Here is a 23,313-nt window from a genome sequence, read left to right as displayed (position 1 = left end):
GTGGTTTTACAGGTTTCTTTTTGTGTGTGTTTATGTGTGTTTATATCACTATGCATAACAAAAAATGCTAGTTAGATTAGTACAAAGATTAATAATAGGCAGTGAGATTACTAGTAATTTTTATTTTCTTCTTTGGGCTTTTCTGTATTTTCTGTTTTCCACAATAAACACATGTTCATTACTTTTATATGCAGAAAAGAAACAAAAAATGTTGTTTTAAAGAAATGCACTTAATTCCTCCCCTAAAACTGAACTTCAAGAGAAACAGCAAAATGATGACAAAGATATAAAACATCAAATTTGTAAAACCAAAGCTGATGACCACAAAGTTAGGCCATCTCAATCAAATATGTCAGTTTCTCTCCAAGTCATGCTAATGACTTACCGGCTATCTCGGTCCCACAGGAGGATCCGTATATGATTGATAATGGACGGCTGACCTAGCTTAATCTCAATGCCAGAACGACAGTCATCATCAATTGGGTGCCTAGAAAATCCATGATCCAAATCATAGTTCTGAGTGTCACCATCTAATAAGGCAGATTTCAGCTCCCCTTTCACAACCTGGGCTCCATACTTCATAGTTGCAATGTTTTCTTCTGGTACTAAGTGAAAAATAGAAAAAGCACAACAGTTACTTGTTAAATTTTCCATTTTGGAGGGAAAGGATTAAAATTCTAGTTGATTCTAGTATATGCATTTAATGTAACAAGAGACAGGAGATATGGAATGTCTGTGAGGTTTAAGATACCATCATAGTTGAAATTTAATGACACCACCGTAGCCACTAAGTGCCTGGGACTAGTTCTGACTAAGAAAAAGTGGTAAATACTAGGAGAAACTGTGTTCTAGGACAAACAAATCAGCTCTGCTGAATTCATTCGATTAGAAGCTTTAATATCTACTTCATAAAAACAGCATGTAAAATGACCTATACCTGCCACCTGGACCTGAGCACAAAATATAAAAGCAAAGCAAATAGGTTCAATTTCTGACAAAACAGAAAGAGAACATTTCCAATACAGCAGAGCTGTTGGTCATACAAGGACGTGCTGAATCAATTATTTAAAAAACAAAACTATGTTTAAAAGAAGATATACTTTCAAAAATAAAAATTCAGTCTGTCATCAAAATTAATATTATGATTATAACTAACCCTCCTCTTCCCCTCTCCAACACTAGATGTACTAAGAGTCAATTGTTCCTAAGACTCTGAAGTTTTCTATGTGAATTTTGCTTCACAGATCTGGAAACTAGTCTTCCAGGTACTAACATTCTAATACTGACACTCTCTCCATGGAGTGATAAGAGGCAACATAAAATAGATGTTAAGATCTTGAGCTTCAAAGTCAGGGTTTAAATAATGCTGCCATCTTTCACCAGATGTGTCACTTTGGGGAAGTCACATTCTCTGAACTTCAGTTTCTCAATAGGGCATCATCTATCCCACAGGTGTTTTAAGAATTAAATGAGAAGATCTTTGCAAAGCACAGACTAAACTCTAAAAAACTGCCATTATTTTTACAAAACGTGTAAAAAAGCACACAATAAGAGCACTGGCCAAGTTTACAGATGGTATAAATAAATGCTGAATTCTCACAGAATATATATATCTGACTAGGTGAAAGTATGAGCTATAATTAGGCTCTTAGGGAAAAGGAGCAATTTATCATCGCAGATTTCTAGGAAAATGCAGATTTAAAAACTTTTTTTTTCAAATGAAGACAGGTAAAGAGAGTGGCTCCAGCTGATAAAAAATGCACCTGAAAAATAGGGTTTGGGTTGAATTTAGTTAACCTGCAAAAGACTAAGGCAACTCAGAAACCAAACCAAATGAAAATAAAACCTAGTCATGATCAACTTCTTACCACCAGAGGCTTATGTGCTCAGTTTCAGTTTGTTGTTGTTCAGTTGCCCAGTCGTGTCTGACTCTCTGTGACCCCATGGACTGCAGCATGCCAGGCCTCCCTGTCCCTCACCATGAGCTTGCCTAAGTTCATGCTCATTGCATCGGTGCTGCCATCCAGCCATCTCATCCTCTAAATGCCCTCTTCTCCTTCTGTCCTCAATCTTTCCCAGCATCAGGGACTGTTACAAGGAGTCATCTGTTTGCATCAGATGACCAAAATACTAGAGCTTCAACATCAGTCCTTCCAGTGAATATTCAGGGTTGCACTCCCTTAGTATTGACTAGTTTGATCTCCCTGTCCAAGAGACAGTTTCAGTTTATAACTTCCTAAATTCTATTAGTGGAGGACAGAGGAGCCTGGTATGCTGCAATCCATGGGGTCACAAAGAGTTGGACACAACTTAATGACTGAACAACAAAAAAGTTCTATTAGCTCATGGAAATCACACATAGTGTTCATATTTATTTTTCATTTATCTAACAAACATTATCAATTCCTTTGACCTAGTTCTCATAATAATCCTTTGAGTGTAGGACTCCTATTACATTCATTTCGCACATGGGGAAGTAGAGCAGAGAAGGGTTAGGTGGACTTTGTTGCCCAAGGCTATACAGTCAGCAAGGAGCAGAGGTGTTACTGGAACACAGGTGGTCTGTTTACCAGGGCCCCTGCCCTGCTACTACCATCATAAAGGGTTTCTCACAGGAAGACCATATTTCCCCGCCCCCCCTTACTAGCTCTTCCTTCTAAGGTTACTTAGTCCCAAAGGAAAGAAACAGTCTGATAAAACTTTGTTGTTTTTTTAAAGTTGGACTTAAAATGAGAAAATCTAAGTTTGAGACTCAGGCTCTACCACTTACTATCCCTGATGAGGTCTCTCAGTCTCTCTGAATCTGTTTTCTCATCTAAAACCAATAAAAATTTTACCCAACCCACCCACAGAGCTACTCTAAAAATCATACTGCAAATATATACTAAAGTACTATATAAGTATAAGCATTCAATTAGTCAAAAAACATTTACTAAGGACCCATTCTGTACCATGTGAGACACTGGGGGTCCCTCAGTGAACCAAACAGAGAGAAGCTGAGGCCTCCAATCTTGAGATGAAGCATTTTATAAAGCAAGCAAACAAAGCCTTCAAATCTGTGATTTTCAGGTATCACTGATGTGTCATTACTTGGTGAAAACAAACTTCTGTTCCCTTACTTACTGTGGGTGTCCAAAGTCTGCGGCTGCTGACCACTGGAAGCATATCCTCCAGCTCTGACACCACTCAGTTCAGTTCAGTCGCTCAGTCGTGTTCGACTCTTTGCGACCCCAAGAATCACAGCACGCCAGGCCTCCCTGTCCATCACCAACTCCTAGAGTACACTCAGACTCACGTCCATTGAGTCAGTGATGCCATCCAGCCATCTCATCCTCTGTCATCCCCTTCTCCTCCTGCCCCCAATCCCTCCCAGCATCAGAGTCTTTTCCAATGAGTCAACTCTTCACATCAGGTGGCCAAAGTACTGGAGTGTCAGCTTTAGCATCATTCCTTCCAAAGAAATCCCAGGGCTGATCTCCTTCAGAATGGACTGCTTGGATCTCCTTGCAGTCCAAGGGACTCTCAAGAGTCTTCTCCAACACCATAGTTCAAAAGCATCAATTCTTTGGCGCTCAGCCTTCTTCACAGTCCAACTCTCACATCCATACGTGACCACAGGAAAAACCATAGCCTTGACTAGACCGACTTTAGTCGGCAAAGTAATGTCTCTGGTTTTGAATATGCTATCTAGGTTGGTCATAACTTTTCTTCCAAGGAGTAAGCGTCTTTTAATTTCATGGCTGCAATCACCATCTGCAGTGTTTTTGGAGCCCAAAAAATAAAGTCTGACACTGTTTCCACTGTTTCCCCATCTATTTCCACCACTAGTCAAGACCAAGACAAAGGGGCCACTCAAGCTTCAGATGTAGAGCCTGCTGCTATCCTTTGATTTTCTCTAAACATAAGCTTTTCACTTCTAAAATTTATCAAGCAAAGAATAACATATAAGGCACAAGAGTTTTGAGTGGCCATAGCTGAATGTCTAAAATGGAAATAAAATTTCGACCACAATTCTAAGTTCTCTTCTGAGGTTTATTTCAAGAGGACTTGAGAACTTACCTAACTGTTCTTGATATAGATTCCCTGTATCTTTCACTTCAAAATTGGGGACATTTACAAAAATGGAAATTCTCTCATGGTAACTATAAGCTGAGTATCTCACAGGATTAAAAATACAACTCCAATTATTTTTTTCCCCAGAATCCATAGTTAAATGATGAATTTAAAAGGGAAAATGATCACCAAAAAAAGTTCAAGTCATAACAAAATAATTCAAGCCACAAATACTCTTACTGCCTATTATTTGCCTATCAGTAGATAAAAGAGCTCTCAAAAAACTAGGGTAGTAGAGATTAAATAAGACAGTTCAGTTCAGAGTCGGACATGACTGAGCAACTGAACTGAACTGAACTGAATTGCAGCACGCCAGGCCTCCTTGTCCATCACCATCTCCCGGAGTTCACTCAAACTCAGGCTCAGGTCCATCGAGTCGGTGATGCCATCCAACCATCTCATCCTCTGTCGTCCCCTTTCCCTCCTGCCCCCAGTCCTTCCCAGCATCAGAGTCTTTTCCAATGAGTCAACTCTTCGCATCAGGTGGCCAAAGTACTGGAGTTTCAGCTTTAGCATCATTCCTTCCAAAGAAATCCCAGGGCTGATCTCCTTTAGAATGGACTGGTTGGATCTCCTTGCAGTCCAAGGGACTCTCAAGAGTTTTCTCCAACACCACAGTTCAAAAGCATCAATTCTTTGGCACTCAGCTTTCTTCACAGTCCAACTCTCACATCCATACATGACCACTGGAAAAACCATAGCCTTGACTAGACAGACCTTTGTTGGCAAAGTAATGTCTCTGCTTTTGAATATGCTATCTAGGTTTGTCATAACTTTTCTTCCAAGGAGTAAGTGGTAGACAACAATAATCGTTCTCTTTACATTTCTAATTTTTGATGCATTTTACAAATAATAAGGAAAGAAAATGAAACTCTAAAGTTCCACAGTTAAGCAGAAAAAAGTCAATTATTAGAAAGAAAAACTAAGAAGAAATGGAGCAGGACCAGCCCCTAGCTACACAGTGCCAAAATCTGAATGGTACTAGGTTAATTATCTTGTGTGTTTTTCTTTAATTGCTTCATGTTCTTAATCATCCTTTATTGAACTCTCTGTTGCATCTAGGCTGAGATGGCTGTTAACCCCTGATGGATCATTTGGATCCACATTTAGTTCTCTGCACCCTGCAATCTCTTTACCCAGTTCTGTCCCCTAAATCACACTCTACTCCCCTACCTGACTTCCCTGAAAAATGTATAGACCCTCCCTGCCAGCAAGCGAAGCATTACAGATGACTTTCCTGATCACTCCTTACCTTAACCTTCCTCATTATCTACACTTCCTGCAGGCCTGTCTTCACATCTAACAGTACTTATATTCAAACACACCAAACAGGAACAGAAAATAACCCAGCAGGTGACTGTCAAGGAGTACTGGCCTCATGAGTCAGATGAGCACTTTGGTTCTAGCTCAGGCATTGTTTTCCCTCGAACTCTAGGCAAGTTACTTACAAAGATCACAGAATAAAAACACTCAAGAACTGAAAGGGATCGTTGTCCAATTAATTTAAAGGAAAAAATAAATTCCTAAGCTGCTTTCTGGGTGCTGTTCACTGTGCTGGACTCAGCCCTCCAGCCCTTCAGCAGTGCACCATCTACTGGAGACAAGAGTGCCTAACAGACACGAAATGCATCTGTGGAGGAACCTCAGTAGATGACTCGTGAACCCCCTAGTTTACAGATGAAGATACTGAAAACGACAACTGGGAAGGCAATACTAACAGAGTCAAAGAATTTTCAAACTATTAAAGGTTCATTTTTATTACTGTCTTTATGTGATAGATGAGAGAAATTTTAAATTCTAGTTTAGAAACAACTGATGGATTCAGCCATTCATTTATTTGGAAAAGTCTAGATTCAGACACTGTGCTAGGTGCTGGGAGAAGACAGGAGGAAAAATATAATTACACTCCTCAAGAAGCTCACTCTGAATAGGAATGTAGGCAAGAAAAGCAACAATTATAGTTTCACAGTGACAAGCCCCCTCAGTCTAGTTATTGAAAACTATGGGCATAGGTGTGTGGTACCATGTACCTACAGCACAGATTTAAACACACACACACCCAAACACAAACCAATACCATAAATTAGCAGGCCAAGAAAGCACATCGACTTTTAGCCAATAAAAAACATCTTAAGGACAGAAGTTGTGATGTGCTATCTGTTATAAGCATGAAGAAACAAGAAATTACTGTTCTATTTCCCAAAGCCTAAAACCTGAGATACACAAAACAAAGAATAACTCAGTCGGAAGAGAAAAAGCACTAACTTTCAAGGAAGAAATAGCTCCACAGCTAGGACAAAACTAAGTATTAAGGAATGGTCTGAGCACAAGTAGTTTAAATATCCTAAGGAAAAAAATTAATTAGAAAGTTAATTTCCAAAAAAAAATTTCCTTTCCGCAGATATACAGACTGATGCTCATCATTACATATGTACACAACTACATCTACAGCACATTCTCAAAAAGACAGATCACTGGTAAGTTAAAAAAAACATCCTTTGGATCCTTTGTTTTGGAAGGGGTGGGTGGAAATTGCTTTAATTTGATATGCAACCATAAGCATTAAACCATGCAGTAACCAATATTAATGAACTAAAAAAACGAGTTAGTATTTGTGCCCCTAGATACTAATTCCCTAGCCCCAAGATAGAACCTCTCAATGTTTCATGGGAAGTCCTCGAAGACTCCGAACCTATACCCAGGGAAGAACAAAGAAACAAACAAACCTCAACAATAATTTCAAAATAAGCAGAATTGTCTTTCTAGATCATCAGCTCAGGAACAGTCCTGAATTTTTAGACCTCTTTTCCCCAAACAGTGAAGAAACTGGATTTTTAAAAAATAAAATGAATGTCTGAATAACATTTACTTAGAAAATAACTAACCTATATTTTAGGATCTGAGAGGAAAGTGAAATGCTCAGTATTTCTATTATTAATTTTACTATTCATATAATGAAAAAATCAGAAAAAGAGTCTGCTACTTAAGTCATTTTTCAAGTTTATAAGTTAGAAGATTCCTAAGCATTTGAATAATCTCCTCCCTGAGCTCCCACTGAATTATTCCAAAATGAAGAATTTAACATTTATAAGCAGTATATCATTTTGAAACTGAATGCTCCTCAACTGGTTGGTCACCCTCTTTCTTGGTAATTTCATGGGCCTATTGTAACCCAGGTCTGACACCTATACTGACCAGCTGATCAATTCCAGGCTTCCAGTAACTACATGAAACGTCCAAGGCATTTCCTCACTTCTGCAGCCATGTCCCAAGTCTACCTACAGCAATAATGAAACTGGGCCTGGGGCCCTATCAACACCTCAGTCAAAACTAGGACAAAAAGGGGGGAAAAGGTGCTTATATAAGAAAGGATCCAACCATGAAGATTTATAAAGGCTAAAACTATATTACTCCTCTTGTTACTTCTCCCCTCTCCCTCCTCCCATCCTTTATCAAAGGCTGACCCTTCACCAGTACCATCTTCCAGCACCTCTAATTTCTTACCCGATCTTTCCTGGCCTGCTCCCTCTAGCTGCCATACTATTTCTCTACTACCTTTACTCCAACATACACACCGGGTAGTCATACATGGTATTTACTATATTTTCAAACCTATGGCCTAATTCTCTGTATAGTTAAGCTTCTGTCCAGACTACTACCAATTTATATCCACACAATTGATATCCAAAAATTTTCTTTCAATTCTTCTTCTTCTTGTCCTCCCAGCACCACCAGATACCACTGACCACCCTTCTCCATAGAAATGCTCTCTCTTCTGTAACTCTACCCCAGTTTTCTTCCTACCTTTAATTCTTCCCTCTGTACCTTTGGACCCCTGGCCAAAGGTCTTCTCCGAGTCTTAGACTTTAGATTTTCATTTCTTTCTCTACACTCTAGCCCAGGTTTCAATTCTTTTATCACCGGCTTTGACTGCTTTCTATACAGCAGTAATATGTTTCCACTGCTTCTAGTCAGTTCTTCTTGCATTAATTCATCAAGCATCTGCTACAGACTACTCAAGTGTGTTGAATGTTGAGAAATGTTAGTTTTAAATGTTGTGTTCACTGCTATTATTTTTATTTATCAGGAAAAAACCATGTAAGTATTGGAAATGCTATATAAATGTTAGCCATTATTAGTTATTAATATTTAAAATCTCCATGTTCCTGAAATAATAAGTATACAGCATGTATTCGGTACTGATTCGATGGAGGAAAGGAGGAAAGATCTTAACATGAGAAGAAACTCCTCACAAAAAGTATAAAACTTCTGACATTCTAGGGAGCACTAGAGAAGTCTGTCCAGAAATGGCAAGAAATACATATTTTGTGGTCTACAAAGGCCAAGCAATGTGAGGAGGAGTTAGCAGGAGAAGGACAGGAAGGCAATCCACAGGAAGCAGGGCACTAATCCTCAGACCGACACACGTACACCTGAACTACGGTTTGGTAGCTAGAGTTTGTCGCTGAGACTATCATAGGATACAAACAAAACTTTGTGGTGAGATTGGCATAAACAGGTACTTACTGAGCATGCCTCTATAATTGAGGTCCATGTCCCGGCTCTCTGATCGAACTTTAATAGCATCCAGGATGGCATCAGGAGACAACAGTCCCGAAGGCCTCACGACATTCAGAAGTTCAGTGAGGCTCATCAGAGGCAAACGCACAGCCTGCATGATTTCAGCATGATTCTCATTTGAATTATGCTTACACCAATTTAACAAGGCTAGGAAAATATCTTTTTCAGGAGCTGCAAATGAATCTCTTAATACGATGTTCAAAAGTGCTGTCTGAAAAGGATAAAAAGGAAAAATTTCCAGTTATTATGGAGCTCAACCATGTGTATGATCAATAAGTAAAACTTTACTGAACTGCAAGTATCACTTATATTTAAGCAATTAACTCTTCTTGACCATCTTCTTTCCTTATTCTTTGTGCCATATGCTCTTGCCCATTATGGCTGTGTGAACAGCTATAGGCACTGGTACCTAGTCTTTTCAACACATGTGCACCTATCTTTAATAAAATAACAAGAAAAATGGCAATGTGAGAAGCTGTTGCTCTGTACACGTTCTTTAGCAGAATTTACTTCTCTAAGTCAGTAAGATACATCTAGCTATTTAAAATTCAAAATCTAGGTTCGATGCAGGATACAGGATGCTTGGGGCTGGTGCACTGGGATAACCCAGAAGGATGGTATAGGGAGGGAGGTAGGAGGGGGGTTCAAGATTGGGAACACGTGTACACCCATGGTGGATTCATGTTGATGTATGGCAAAACCAATACGGTATTGTAAAGTAAAACAAAGAAAAAAAAAAATGAAATAACTCAGGACTCAGCAAAAGACTTTTCTTCTAGAAAATATTCAATAAATATTAAAGTTATTAACAATTAAAAAATTCAAAATCTTTTGTTCCACAGTATTACTGCTCTACCATATTTTCAGTTCTCATGTTCCTAAAATTACTTCCAGCAACACTGGTGTAACCCTATAAGATCCTTGCCTCTAAAAATTAAGTAAAAATCATAGTTACACACAAAACAAGACATGTAGTTTTTCAAATAGGTTTTCCCATTCAAAATGTTCAGGTCCTAGGGGCGACACAGAAAGGGAAAGGAAAGACAACCACCAGGGTTCAAAGGAAGACTGGGGAAAAACAGTTTTATTCTAGCTATTATATGGTATAAAACATTGCACAATAGTGAATTCTGTGCCAAAAGAGGAAAACAAACAAACAAACAAAAAAACAGTGACTTAAAGATCATAAGAAGGCTGAGCACCAAAGAACTGATGCTTTTGAACTGTGGTGCTAGAGAAGATTCTTGAGAGTCTCTTGGACTGCAAGATCAAACCAGTCAATCCTAAAGGAAACCAACCCTGAATATTCATTGGAAGGCCTGATGCCGAACCTCCAATACTTTGGCCACATGATGCCAAGAGCCAACTCATTAGAAAAGACCCTGATACTGGAAAAGATTAAGGGAAGGAAGAAAAAGGGGCAACATGGTTGGATGGCATCACTCATGTCAATGGACATGTGTCTGTGCAAATTCCAGGAGACAGTGAAGGACAGGTAAGCCTGGTGTGCTGCAGTCCATGGGGTCACAAAGAGTCAGACATGACTCAGCAACTGAACAACAATACATCATTATCTCCTTTATGAACTTCCCCCCTCATAAATAAGGAATCATCAGTTGCACTCTCTGTCAGAGAAATACTGATACAAAACCAAAAAACAGTATGCAAAGCCACGAGAGAGTCTATTTGACATCATTACATTGAGAACCACCACCCCGCGGCAGAGTCTCTTGCACACAGAACTTACCAGAAGAACCTTAAAAGAAAGCAGCAGCAATCTGCCTCCCTCTTATGTGATCTAGAGTCTCAGTAGTCAGAGGCAGATAGCTAGACAGACCACCTCTTCCACACTAGTAGCTTTTCTTTTTATTCTTAGTCCACTGCTATATTTTTTCTCTATAGATACAAATAAAACAATGCATATTGCCTGTAAATTACTTGGAGACAATGACACACCTTAGAAAGGGAGAGGAAGCCTTCGCTTAAGAGTACCTCCTGAGCATTTCTGTCCATAAACATGCAGCACATGCAAGTTAACTTGGGAAGTGAGTAGAGACTGGCAACATCAAAAGTCATACAGACATTCTGAATGTTAAGTATGGTGCAGAGGTACTCAGAGGTGGAATCCTCCAGCTCCGGAAATCCGTATTTATGAGCCAGGCTCAAAAAGTCCAGCAGCACCTCCTCCTTCTCATCTGTCAGCGTCGCCCGCCCAGTGTAGATGTACTTAAGCAGCATTGTGAATGCTTCTGCAGTGGTGTCTTGAAGAGGGATTTCGGCTTCAGGCTGAGATTCTCGCATTCCACCATACAGTAATGCTCTGCACATCAGAGGAGAAATGCATAAGGAAAACTTCAAGTAGGATTTGCTACAAAATTATGAAATAAAGGTTATCAGCATAATAAAAAAAAAACCATAAATGTGTTTAGTGACAAACATTCAGGTGAAGAAATACATAGTAATCACTTAAAATAGATCTATAAAGCAAGAGAAATAATTTTAAAACTATTTTGAATTAATTCTATACACAACTAATGAACAATCTTAAGAGCTCAAGAAATAAAATAGACATTCATTAATTAGAAAGATGAAAGTGCTCTTTTGAGAGGAACAGTGAAATCAACATAAACCTGTTAAAGGTCAAGAAGGTAGTTTAAAAAAGTAAAGCTCCATAGGAAAAGATATAATCAGAAGAAAACAATTAAATATAATCAGGTGCTATTCTTCCCATCAGACTGGCAGAAATTAGAAACCTGTTAATACTTTCAGTATTTTTAAGAATAAAACAAAATCCCCACATTATTGCTTATCTGTTCATCTAAGTAATAAAAAAGCAGACAATCCAGTCAGGTAATACATTTGAATTTCTACCTCTATTACTCTAGAGGGAAAAGAGGTTTTCTCGTGCACTATTTTAAGAGTATAAATGGAGACCCCTTTTTGGAAAAGAATTTAAGTAATATCTATTCAAATCTAAAATGTGCATACCCTTCAGCTGAGTAATCTCACTTTTAGGACTCAATAACACAGCAAGATAAAAATAAATGTATAACAAGGTATCTTGAAACAATGGAAAAAACCTTAAATGTCCATTAAGTGGAACATGGTTGGAAAAAACTATGATATATATGTTCTATGCAGCCATTAGAAAGATCAAGGGACAGTAATATATACCGTCTTGGAAAGATGTTAGGACATAGCTGGTAAGTCAGGTTGCAATCCTTACGTGTAGCACAGAAAAAAAGTGTATACCACATACTTACATTTGTATGCACAAAGGTATATATAGATACATCTATTTATATTGAGAAGAGATACATATTAAACTGTTAACAGTGGTTGTCTCTAGGGAATGGAAAAAGATGTCTGGGAGGAAAGGGTCTTCATTTGTCAGTTTATAAATTTAAAATGAAATTCATGATGGGATTATAGATGATCTGACTTTTCTATTTTGTCTTTCAGTATTTTTCAGATTAAGACAAAATCCCCACATTATTGTTTATCTGTTCATCTAAATAATAAAAAAGCAGACAATCCAGTCAGGTAATAAATTTGAACTTCTACCTCTATTACTCTAGGGGAAATAATATGAACCAATTAAAGCTTCCAATCCATCAGCAAAGAACAAAGAAACAGCGCAGAAAAGGAAGAGTAATGAAATGGGTGAGAAAGAAAATGTGACAAAGCGAGAGCAAGAGAGTAAGGGGCAAAGAGAGATCCCCTCACTCCTGTGATTCTCAGGGCAGGATGAGCATTTCCAAGTGTCCCCTCAAGCTTGCCTAGAACTCCTCCCTCCCTCCCCCAGACAAGCAGGACAGGACATTCTTGTTTGTCTCAAAGAAACAGCTGAAACTACCCACCAAAAGATTCATGGATATTTTGAGCATACTTCTTCACTGGGTTATACTCTGCCTATAAACACCTGTGAAGGTTTCCATTAATCCAGAACACATCCAATCAATGACCTTAAAGTTACTATTAACAGATTAAAGAACACCTTCCTGGGGAGATCTTGCCAAGACCTATTCTCACTCCAGTGTGATCCATGGTACTTACTTGAATTCTCAATGCTTTAAAAGTGGTTTTGACACGGACTCCTGGGAAGTCTCAAATATGAACCCCCAAACTGTAGAAGGGTCCCTCTGGTACAGTTAGCTTGTCCTTATCTGGAAATTGATAGGCTCTATGACCACACTCATAAGACCTCTCCAGATGGCTAACAGTTAACCTTCCTTTGCACAAGAACAGTATCAGCAATGAGAATCAGTCTAAGCTGGCATTGGTAATGACTGAGTTTAACCCAGCGAGCCACCAGATATTATAAAGGTCCAATACCCACAAAGAGACTGCAAGAACAAGGTCAGTAAGTGAGGGGAGTATATTCCATTCATTCAATATGCTCTTCAAATGTCTAAGGATACTTGAGTTTAAGAATATACTGATCACCTAAAAGATGCCCAGATACAGTTGTCTCAAATTCTTTTGAAAGAGGAAAGATATATAATAGTAATAAATACCAAACCTAAGGCTGAAAAGTTCTAAGTTAATAAAGACTGGACTCTCATAAGACACTTTAACAGTAACAAATGGAAGAAAGAAAAGGGAAAACAAAAGTATACAGAGGACAGACTGGCAAAAATAATGACCAGACCAAGGCGAGCTGCCTCACCGCGACGGGACCATGTTAGCTAGAACTCTTAACACATTCCTCTCATCTCTAAGCTCCTGGCTCCCTCTATGTTGGCATTTTATATGTACAAGATAGAATGTTCTAAACATGTTTATAAAGCACTGTAGTAAGAGTTCTAGCTAAATAGTAAATATTGCCAAGAAATATACTCTACTACAATGTGTGTGACTCCAGGTGTACATTTTGCTTCTCAATTAATTATAATCATAAATAATATCAGACTGCAGTTTTCACTAAAAGGTAAGTGAAATTTTCTTCATGCCTTCCACATCTCAATTTTTAGATATCAAGTTTCACAGACAAATCCACGATCTCATGGATATGGACTCTACAGCTTTTTTCAAGGATATATCATCAGTCAATAATTCAGTAATGATTCCCTTTTAACTAACATTAGGTAACACAGAGAGTAATTAGACCTCAGTTTAATATTTATAACCCTGGAAATTAGGGGTCTAAGTAACATACAATAGCTACGTATAAGTACAAGCATGCTTTCTACATAAATTAACATTTTGTTTAGTTTTAGCGCTAATATAACTATGAAACTTGGTCTCAGTAAATATTTAAGTTTCCTTTACTTTGGGGTTGTCAAATTACATGTCTCAGAGATAGATCTGTTTGGTTACATATAGGTCCTGGACCTCAGTGATCTGAAACTAAGAGGTATACATGTTCATTGGCAAGTCCAAAGGTCATTCTGCCTATACAACAAGAGGACTGTCTGCCAATAAATCAGTTTAAGTTCCATTAGTCATCAACTGTGAGGAGAGGGTAAGGGAAAAAAAGACTCAGCCTGAGAAATATTGTTGAGAACCTGGAAGATGGTTGATGGGGTACAGTCCAGCCTGAGAAGCCTTCCAACCCTAAGATGATGACTCCTGAAAGGAAAAGGTATTTTCAAAAATATAACAAAAAGTCAACAAAGATGAAATGCTTATAGATGTTCAACTGAATGACTGCTAGAATTTGTTGTTTTGTTACATATTTTTCATAGAGTGGAAAATACCAGTGTTTTCTACAAGTGGCTTGTATCTTCAAAAAGTAATATACACTTACCGAAAATATTGGCACCTTGCTGCTAAAATTACCCTGTGGGCAGGAAAACGTTTCTTTTCCACAACAAATGTGACGTCACCATATTCTTCCCCAATCAACAAGGCACCAATATGTTCAGACAAAATGTGCACATGGTCAATCTCCCCCACTGCAGTAAAGGGGCGAAGAGGGTGGCTGTTACTCATCTTGTAGAAGAGGTGATAGTCGTTGATCTATTATACAAAGAAGGGATGAGAGTTAGTGAGAGACGAGGAGTACACTTCAAAAACCACATACTATAAACACAGATGGGTAAAAATGTATTTTCTAAAAAATCACAAAAGAGAGTGATTTTATCATCATCATTGGTATCTCTATTAACCCATCTATTCTGGGAAGTAGTTCAGCCTATTTCCATTAACTCCACTATCCTCACCACCTTATCACACTAAAACTCAGGATCTTCAAACATTAACAGCACTTGGATCCATCACAATCTAGAAAACTGTGTTCAAACTGCGTTTAGGTCCGTTATTTCTCAGTATCTCAGGAAAAAGAAAATCAACAACCAGAAGAGTTCTTCTTTTAGCATAGCTGTATTTACTAAGGTGGGTATAACTAGCTAGACCCAGTGGAAAACTCATTCAGGCATAGATCTAGACCTAAATCACAAACAGAATAAACTAAATCCAATTTCAAATAATTACAGAAGTTTTGATCTGAAACCATCTTAAGTATTTTATTAAAAGATTATAATCTTCTGAAGCCACAAAAATAAATGGACATTTATTAATGGAAGCTTGTAGTAAACATGTAATTTCCCTCTAAGAAAGAAAAATTCCAGTATTTTTCTGAAGATTGTTAACTTCCAGTTCAAACTTTTATCCCTGATAAGCAGGTAGCCTGTGTTTATCACAACATCACTACATTTAATCTCACTTCCTTGCTTTTCTTTCCTACAAATGCAACTGAAAATCAAAAGCTTAAAACTTGTTTAACAGCTTTACATATTAGAAAGGGGAGTAATTATCTTCGAAAGCTAAAAATGGATATATTCTTAAATATCTACTGTATTTCCCAGATATAAGTAACCCAGCAAGTGGATGAAAGCCCTCACTAGAGTGCAGGTGTCTGAAGTGACGATGTGGCTGACAGCTCGGAGGTGAGACAGCTCAGAGGTGTCGTACCTGAAACTAGAATTGAGTCAGATATTCTGTCTCCACTAGACCCTCCTCCACACCTTCTTGAACTCTCCGCTTGTAACAGGATTAAAGATTAAGCCACTCCTAACCTTTACACTTCCACATTCAGGTTCATTGTCAACACGGTATGTGATGCTTTCCTGGTGGCTCAGAGGTAAAGAATCCACCTGCTGGTGCGGGAGACGCTTGTTCGATCCCTGGTCCTGGAAGATCCCACTTGCCACAGGGCAACGTGAGCCCGTGCCCATGACTACTGCGCCTGTGCTCTAGAGCCCAAGCACCACAACTACTGAAGCACACGTGCCCTAGAGCCTGTGCCCCGCACCAAGGGAAGCCACCACAGTGAGAAGCCCGAGCACCACAACTAGAGAGCAGCCCCACTCACTGCAGCTAGAAAAAAGCCCACACAGCACCGAAGACCCAGCACAGCCAAGAATAAATAAAAATATTTTTAAAACTAAAAGATAAAACAAGCTATGTGAAAAAATTGCCTTTATCCCCAGAGACTGTAGTGGAACACCCTCACAGTCCAGTTTTCCCAGCTACCTGCTACTCCATGCCCACTCCCAACCGAGGCAACGGCAGCAAGGAATGTGACGTAGAAGAACACAGAGGTTGAGTTAGGCAAGGAAACACCCACCCCAGATAAGTAAAAGAAGCTCCTGGCCCCTCGTAGGACTATCAGAGGGCTAGCAGCATACTCATTCTCAGGGCAAATCCCTCTCCCTCAACCGCAACCTGCATTTGAAAGCCCTAAAAAGTGGATCATCTCCAGTCACCTCTGTTTTTAGGACCAAATTCGGCTTAAAAGGATCCATTTAGGAGTGTCCCCAGAACATGTGGAATTCAATCCCTTAATATATGATACAACAGTCTAACACAGAAGTTGGCAAACTTTTTGCAAAGGGTCAGAGAGTAAACATTTTAGGCTTTGCAGGCCAAATAGCCTCTGTCACAACCATTCAACCCTATCATGAGTAGCCATAGACAGCAAGTAAATGAATGAACATGGCTTTGCTCCAATAAAACTATTTACAGAGAAGGGCTGGATTTAACCCTCAGATTACAGTTTGCCATCCCTGCTCTAAGAAATGATCAACAACTGGCTATATTCTACATAAAGGATCAGACTGTTTTTGCTCTTTGCTTTGATTTCTGGCTTGGTTATCCAAACAATGTTCAAAATATCACGATCATTTCCTATGTCAGTCATGAAATTCTAAAACTCACTGATACCTGATTTCAAAATCCCATTCTCCTTCAACCAGAACTGTCACAACACTATCCAGTAGTTCAATGATGATGCACGACTCCAAACAAAACAGATGTTTTCCCTACCAGAAAGGATGCCATGTACATACCCAATGAGTATGTTCTCTGGTATATTATCTTAAAATTTTATCTAGGTTATCTGTGAGACTCAAATGATTAATAACTCCTGATGGACAATGATAGATTCTTGGTTAACTAGCTCAAAGGTAAATTTATAATTCCTCAATTGATACATAATAAACTTTAATGCTACATATATAAATATCTATTTTAATAAGTTCTCCAGATTTGTACTTCTTAATATGTAAAATTTCCTTTTGCTAAATTTACATTCTAATTATGCTTTTCCAACTGGAGGCATGAAGCAAAGACCGTCGTGTATACGAAACAGACACTTAGTAAAGAAATTTTAACAGAACAATAATTTTCATTGGCATACAGAAATAATTTTAATTAGACCAGTGATTCTCAATGAAGCTTGCCACAACAGGAATCACTGAGGAGCTTAAAACACAAAGATGCTTGAGCTCCACTCACCAGAAATTCTGATGCAGTTGGCCACTATCTGAAGTGATTCTAATGCTCAGCCTAGAAAACACTCATTTATTTAGACTCTACTGTTCTAGGTTAACATCCCTTCTCAGGTACATAAATACGCAAACAATATTTCTGCTAAGAAAATTTATTTAGGATACGATTCCATTTTTAATCTTACTGCAAAGAGGCAAATGATGCTAACCCAGTTACAAGTGCCACAGCTTGTATGCAGAAAATATTGTCACCCAATGCCCTAGCTTATCCATGAAGTGACAGCTTGGGTCCATCCACTTGCCATAAAGGGATGTTGTGGGGAGGGAGGTGGGAGGGGGGTTCATGTTTGGGAACGCATGTAAGAATTAAAGATTTTAAAATTAAAAAAATAAAAAACTATTTAAAAAAAGCATGTTTTAAAAGCCACATATCAATAAAGTTAGCATTTTAAAACATCAATTTAAATTTGATAAATAAATAAAAAATTAAAGCTCATGGAGTAAAACTATTTACTGACATATTTCTTATACTTTAATGCTAATACTTATTCTGCTACTAACAACATATGTGGTCTTTGACAAGTGTTCTAACTTCCATGAGATTATTTCCATACCTATAAGGACAAAGATATAGTACATTTTTTTAAAGTTGTATTTTAGAACTCTGCCACCACATTTTAATACCACTGTTTTGTCCTGTCATATGAAATGACTCTCATGACTCAGCATATGGATGGACTTATGACTGTGATTTATTACAGCAAAAAAAAAAAAAAAAAGGCAAAGCAAAATCAGCAAAGGTTTTGAAAAAGTACACATGGCAAAGTCCGGGGGAACCTAGACGCAAACTTTCAAGGCCCCTCTCCCAATGGAGTTACACTGCATGTGCTAAATTAAATTCCCCCAGGAAGCTATGACAGCACATTGCCCACCGAGGAGCTTCCGAGAGACGCAGCACTCAGGGTGCTAAATGAGAGGTGTTGGTATAGACGAGCACTGAAAACAAGGAGCCTAAAACCTATCTGATAGACTGACTGAACCTCAGATTTGGATAGGAGCAAGCGATACTAAGTAAATAACCTACCCCATCTGCCTAAATTAATCCCTGACCCCTGACCTCCCAATATGCTAGATCCGAACCGTTTCATAGACAGGTTTCTTCAAAACTTTAAGGATCAGATGATTACAGTGTTATTTAACCTATTCCTGTGCACATGAGTTTTCTACCTCTTCTTATGAAGCCAATTTAACCCTGACACGAAGATGTGATCACATCACACTCTCAGAAATTAGTAAAAATGAAAAAATCCTATGTATAATATTGGAAAACAGAATTAAGCAAAATGAGCCATTACAAAGTTGGTCAATTCCAAGAAAGATATGAATATTAGCAAAAATAACTGTCATCAAAAGATTAAAGGAGAAAAAATCATGTATTAGCTCAATAAAAGCTAAAATCCCCTTTTAAACAATCATTAAGAAGTTTATTTTTAAAGTCTTAATTGAATAGGGACAAATGAGTATTTTCTTAACCTTATACACACACATCCTAACTATAATAGATATGTGTGTTTAGTCACTCAGTCGTGTCTAACTCTTTGTGACCCCATGGACTGTAGCCCACCAGGCTCTTTTGTCCATGGGACTCTCCAGGTTAGAATACTGGAGTGGGTAGCCATTGCTTCTCCAGGGATAATAGATATAAGAAACTATTAATAATAAAAACACTAGAAACATCCTTAGAAAGTTTGGAAATAAGACAAGGATATCTATTCACCATTATTAATATTTTTCAGAGGCAAAAGACAATGCAATTAAGAAAGTTAAAGGTAAATGGATTAGGAAACAAATAAGCAAAGTAATCACTATTTGCTGATAATCTCATTGCCTACATGAAAAAAATCTGTGAGATCAACTGAAAAAGATGTGAGAAAATAAGCAAGGTTCACCAAGGTGACCACATAAATTATTATAGCTGACCCCTGAACATGTGTTTAAACTGCATGAGTCCACTTATACTTGGATTTTTTCAATAAAATGCCACAGTACTACATGAGCCACAACTGCATGAGTCCCAACAGATGGATAGGAACAGAGGATACAGAGGAACCTCACACATGGAAGACTAACCACATTTGAATTTTGCACTGTGCGGAGGGTAGGCACCCCAACCATTGTATTGTTCAATAGGCGACTGCATATGAAAATATATAGTAGTCTTTCATGTCCAAAACAACCAGATAGAAAATATGAGACAACCAGATAGAAAATATGAAGGGAAAGATCTGCAATCTATAACTGTAATATCTAGGAATAAACTCATAGAACATGTAAAGGAAGTTATAAAACTCTTCTGAGGGATTTAAGAAAAATAAATGAAAAGGCATACAATGTTTGGAGATGTGGCTCAGAGGTTAAAGTGTCTACTCGCAATGCGGAAGACCTGGGTTCGATCCCTGGGTCGGGAAGATCCCCTGGAGAAGGAAATGGCAACCCACTCCAGTATTTGTGCCTGGAGAATCCCATGGACGGAGGAGACTGGTGGGCTATAGTCCATGGGGTCACAAAGAGTCGGACATGACTGAGTGACTTCACTTTCTTTTACTTCATCTCTAACTCACCCTATAGAAAAGAATATTTGATATTTTCTTGTCCTTCATATTGTTAACAAAAACAAAGCTTTAGCAGCAGAAAACAGAATTCACCAAAATGTTCTTGGTAGGGATACAGTTAAAAACAATAATTTGACAAATGGGCACACATATTAGTAAACTGAGAAGGAAAACGATAATTTTATATTTACAAGAGATTTTTAAAGCTGAGAGAATGTTCTAATTAATACAGGAATTAAAAGTAATAATGATCAGAACCACAACTGAGTTTTTAAAGTAAATTGGGGTAAAGAAGTTAATCTGAAAGAATAAATATGTGATTTCACATATACTCTAAAAAAGAAGAGCAATAAAAGGAGGCCAGGGTACTGGATGAGAAAGCAAATCATAAATTAGAACAATTAAGCAATGTAATTAACACATTAAAACATTAAACATTAAATTTAAACATAAAATTAAACACTAAAACATTAGTCCAGAAATAAACCCAAATATACAGAGGTATTCAGTATCCCAGGAAAGACTGAAGGCAAAAGCAGAAGGGGGAAGCAGAGGATGAGACGGTTAGACAGCAGCACTGACTCAATGGCCATGAATTGGAGCAAACTCAGGGAGACAGTAGAAGACAGAGGAGCCCGATGTGCTACAGTCTGCAGGGCTGCAAAGAGTCAGACACCGCTTAGCAAGTGAACGATACCAACAACAGACACAGGTGGTGGGTGGGTGGGTGGGTGGGTGTGTGTGTGTGGGGGGGGGGTGGGTGGGTGGGTGTGTGTGGGGGGGGGGTGGGTGGGTGGGTGTGTGGGTTTTCTGTAACAGTAAAACCAAAAAAAAAAACAACCCTTAAATGCCCATTTAGTGGGAACTGGATAAACAATGATAAGCCTATACAATGGAATACTGTACAATGATTTTTAAAAATAAAGTTAAATACCTTATTGACATTGAAAAATCAAATATATGTTTACATGCAAAAAGGCAAGCTGCAAAACAATAATATAACCTTATTTTGTTAAACACATAAAAAGCACACACCAAACAAGGGTTAACAAGGGTTAACCCAATGGATTAACCATTGGGCTATGGAGAAAATTGTACACAGCATAAAACCTATTTCTGTAATGTTTAAAATTTTTATAACAAGCATGTTCTATTGTAATAAAACTATACACAAATATTTCAATAAATTTAGCCACTAAAATCACAAATTAAACTGGTTTTTTTAATAAGACAGCAAGTGTTTTAGTTTGCTAAATCCAGTAGTACCCGACTTAATGACTAAGACAGAATGGTCAACAGAAGGATTATATATTACACTACAAGTAAAAAATAATTAACAATTTGAAGTCAAGGACAAAAAGTTCATTTACACTAAGATAGGTAAAAAGTAATGAATATCAGATACCTGGGTAGCATAGCCTACTATAAACATCTTCACCTTCAGAGATTTTCAGTATGACTTTTCTCAATTTACAGCATATTTTCTTGGATGTAAACAAAGTGGCCTGAAATTTGTTCCGGTTAACAGTCCCAGAGTCTAAACTTGCTTACGTTCACAGGAATAGAGGAGGGTAATCTATTCACTCAAGCTGTTCCTTCAAGGTAAGAGGAAAGAGACGAGTAGGAAGGCAAGGGGAACAGACTTACTCTAAGAGAGGAAATGGTACCATTCGTGATATCATGATCAATTACTAGTTGAGGGTTCTGAGACTTCATATGAATTCATGTACCAGGGATGGTGGTATAGAAACTATCGTATTTTGTGTGATTGGTTAAACTTTCCTGGATTCAAACACATCAGAATTAAAAAAAAAAACAAACTGCTAAAGCTGCAGTATTAAAATTCTCAGGGTTATTGACTATTTATTATGCAATAAAAAACCCACATGCATTTGTTGTCACCAAAATAGGAAACAATGTCCGCCAATAAAGCAAGAGCACCATATGTAGTTCCCAATGTTGTAATGCTGTAATTGTGAAAAAACTAAACTGACCTAAATATCAACTTCGTTACTTAAAGTCACTTCCAACAGAACTGTTTACAAACTTCTCTTTAACAAGGGTTTACTATAATTTTTGAACTTAAAGTTTACTCTCCAGAGTCTAGTCAGGAAATAGACAAAGACCAAAGTTCCACCAGGTGGAGACGCCAAAGAGTCCTTGAACTGCTGTATAAATCTCCCCTGGGAAGCCCTCTGTGCCCATGTATTTCTTGACTGAAAGAATTTTATGAGAAAAGAGACCTGTTCTTTAATTGCAAAATATAAATGATTTTTCTCTTGAGGAAAGAGATGGTATTTACAAGCATATGGTTTAGCAATTTCTTTCTGTGCTTAGTACCCATGTGGTGTGTAATTTGAAGTAGTAATCCTTAAACTTTAAATTAATATCGCTTGGGGAGATAAACGATGTCCTGTCTGCATCTTAAAACACTCACAAAAAATCACATTCTCGTTTCTCATGGGAAGGAGGCCCCACTTCTTTTGATATATACTCTACCCTTGTCATTCAACAGTCTGAATAAACAGGTGTAGACTGGCAATCCTGGTAGGTGTAACCTTGATTCTGATATTCTGCAGATCCATTTCTAAACCTTGCAGAAGAGCAGCATCAGGCAGTAAAGTGCTACAGTGAGAAATATGACTGGAGTTCATGGGCATCTTCTTGTCTTGGGATTCCTGACATGTCTTTCTTTGGGAAAAATTAAATGGTTTTTAACATCCAGTCCAGCTCCAAATTCTTGTCACTCTATCATTTTATATGTTTGTAAATAAATATTTATAGATATTCTCAGCTTGGAACACTAAGGAACTGTATCATAAAATATTTGATGAGATCATTTTATGGAGAGTGTATGTAATTCCATTTACCAATTACCACATGTATTTACCACTTGTTTGCCAAAGGACAAACTAGTTTCTGGAGCTATATATGATTCATTCCACAAGAGATTTATTGAGCTCTCACTACAATACAGTGCTAGGTGATACAAACACAAAGATTAATAAAAGAAAGTTGCTACCTTTGAAGAACTCACTGTCCACTGAGGAAAGTAGGACCAGATGACAAGTAAAGTCAACACTAGAACTAGCCGTGAGTTTATGATCTGTAGAAAGTCAAAGACAGTTATCTTCCATAGGTACCGTACCAAAACATATACAAAAAATTGTTATACTCGTATCAGAATAAGGGTTAATATTCAAATAACGAGCTAACTGCTCTCTAAAATGGGGCATTCACACCCTAGGGGGAGTGGAATACAAACCACGGAAATT

General features: G+C 37.9%; 1 protein-coding gene across 4 annotated transcripts in view; it reads right to left on the bottom strand.

Annotated features, from left to right (window-relative positions):
* Window positions 1–23,313, bottom strand: part of BTBD9 (BTB domain containing 9) — a 409,506-nt gene that overhangs the window by 357,911 nt on the left and 28,282 nt on the right. For 3 of the 4 annotated variants that reach the window (XM_052649113.1, XM_052649112.1, XM_052649114.1), the window contains exons 2-5: window positions 14,444–14,655; window positions 10,651–11,014; window positions 8,641–8,905; window positions 386–605 (exon numbers count right to left, since the gene is read on the bottom strand). In XM_052649113.1, the coding sequence (XP_052505073.1) occupies window positions 386–605; window positions 8,641–8,905; window positions 10,651–11,014; window positions 14,444–14,628 (1,034 nt within the window). In that variant the 5' untranslated portion in view covers window positions 14,629–14,655. The remainder of the gene's footprint in view (window positions 1–385; window positions 606–8,640; window positions 8,906–10,650; window positions 11,015–14,443; window positions 14,656–23,313) is intronic. The other variant, XM_052649115.1, reaches the window with a different exon arrangement.

Source organism: Budorcas taxicolor, chromosome 11 (genome assembly GCF_023091745.1).
Source record: "Budorcas taxicolor isolate Tak-1 chromosome 11, Takin1.1, whole genome shotgun sequence".
Classification (NCBI taxonomy): Eukaryota; Metazoa; Chordata; class Mammalia; order Artiodactyla; family Bovidae; genus Budorcas; species Budorcas taxicolor.
This window is presented reverse-complemented; position numbering and strand designations above follow the sequence as displayed.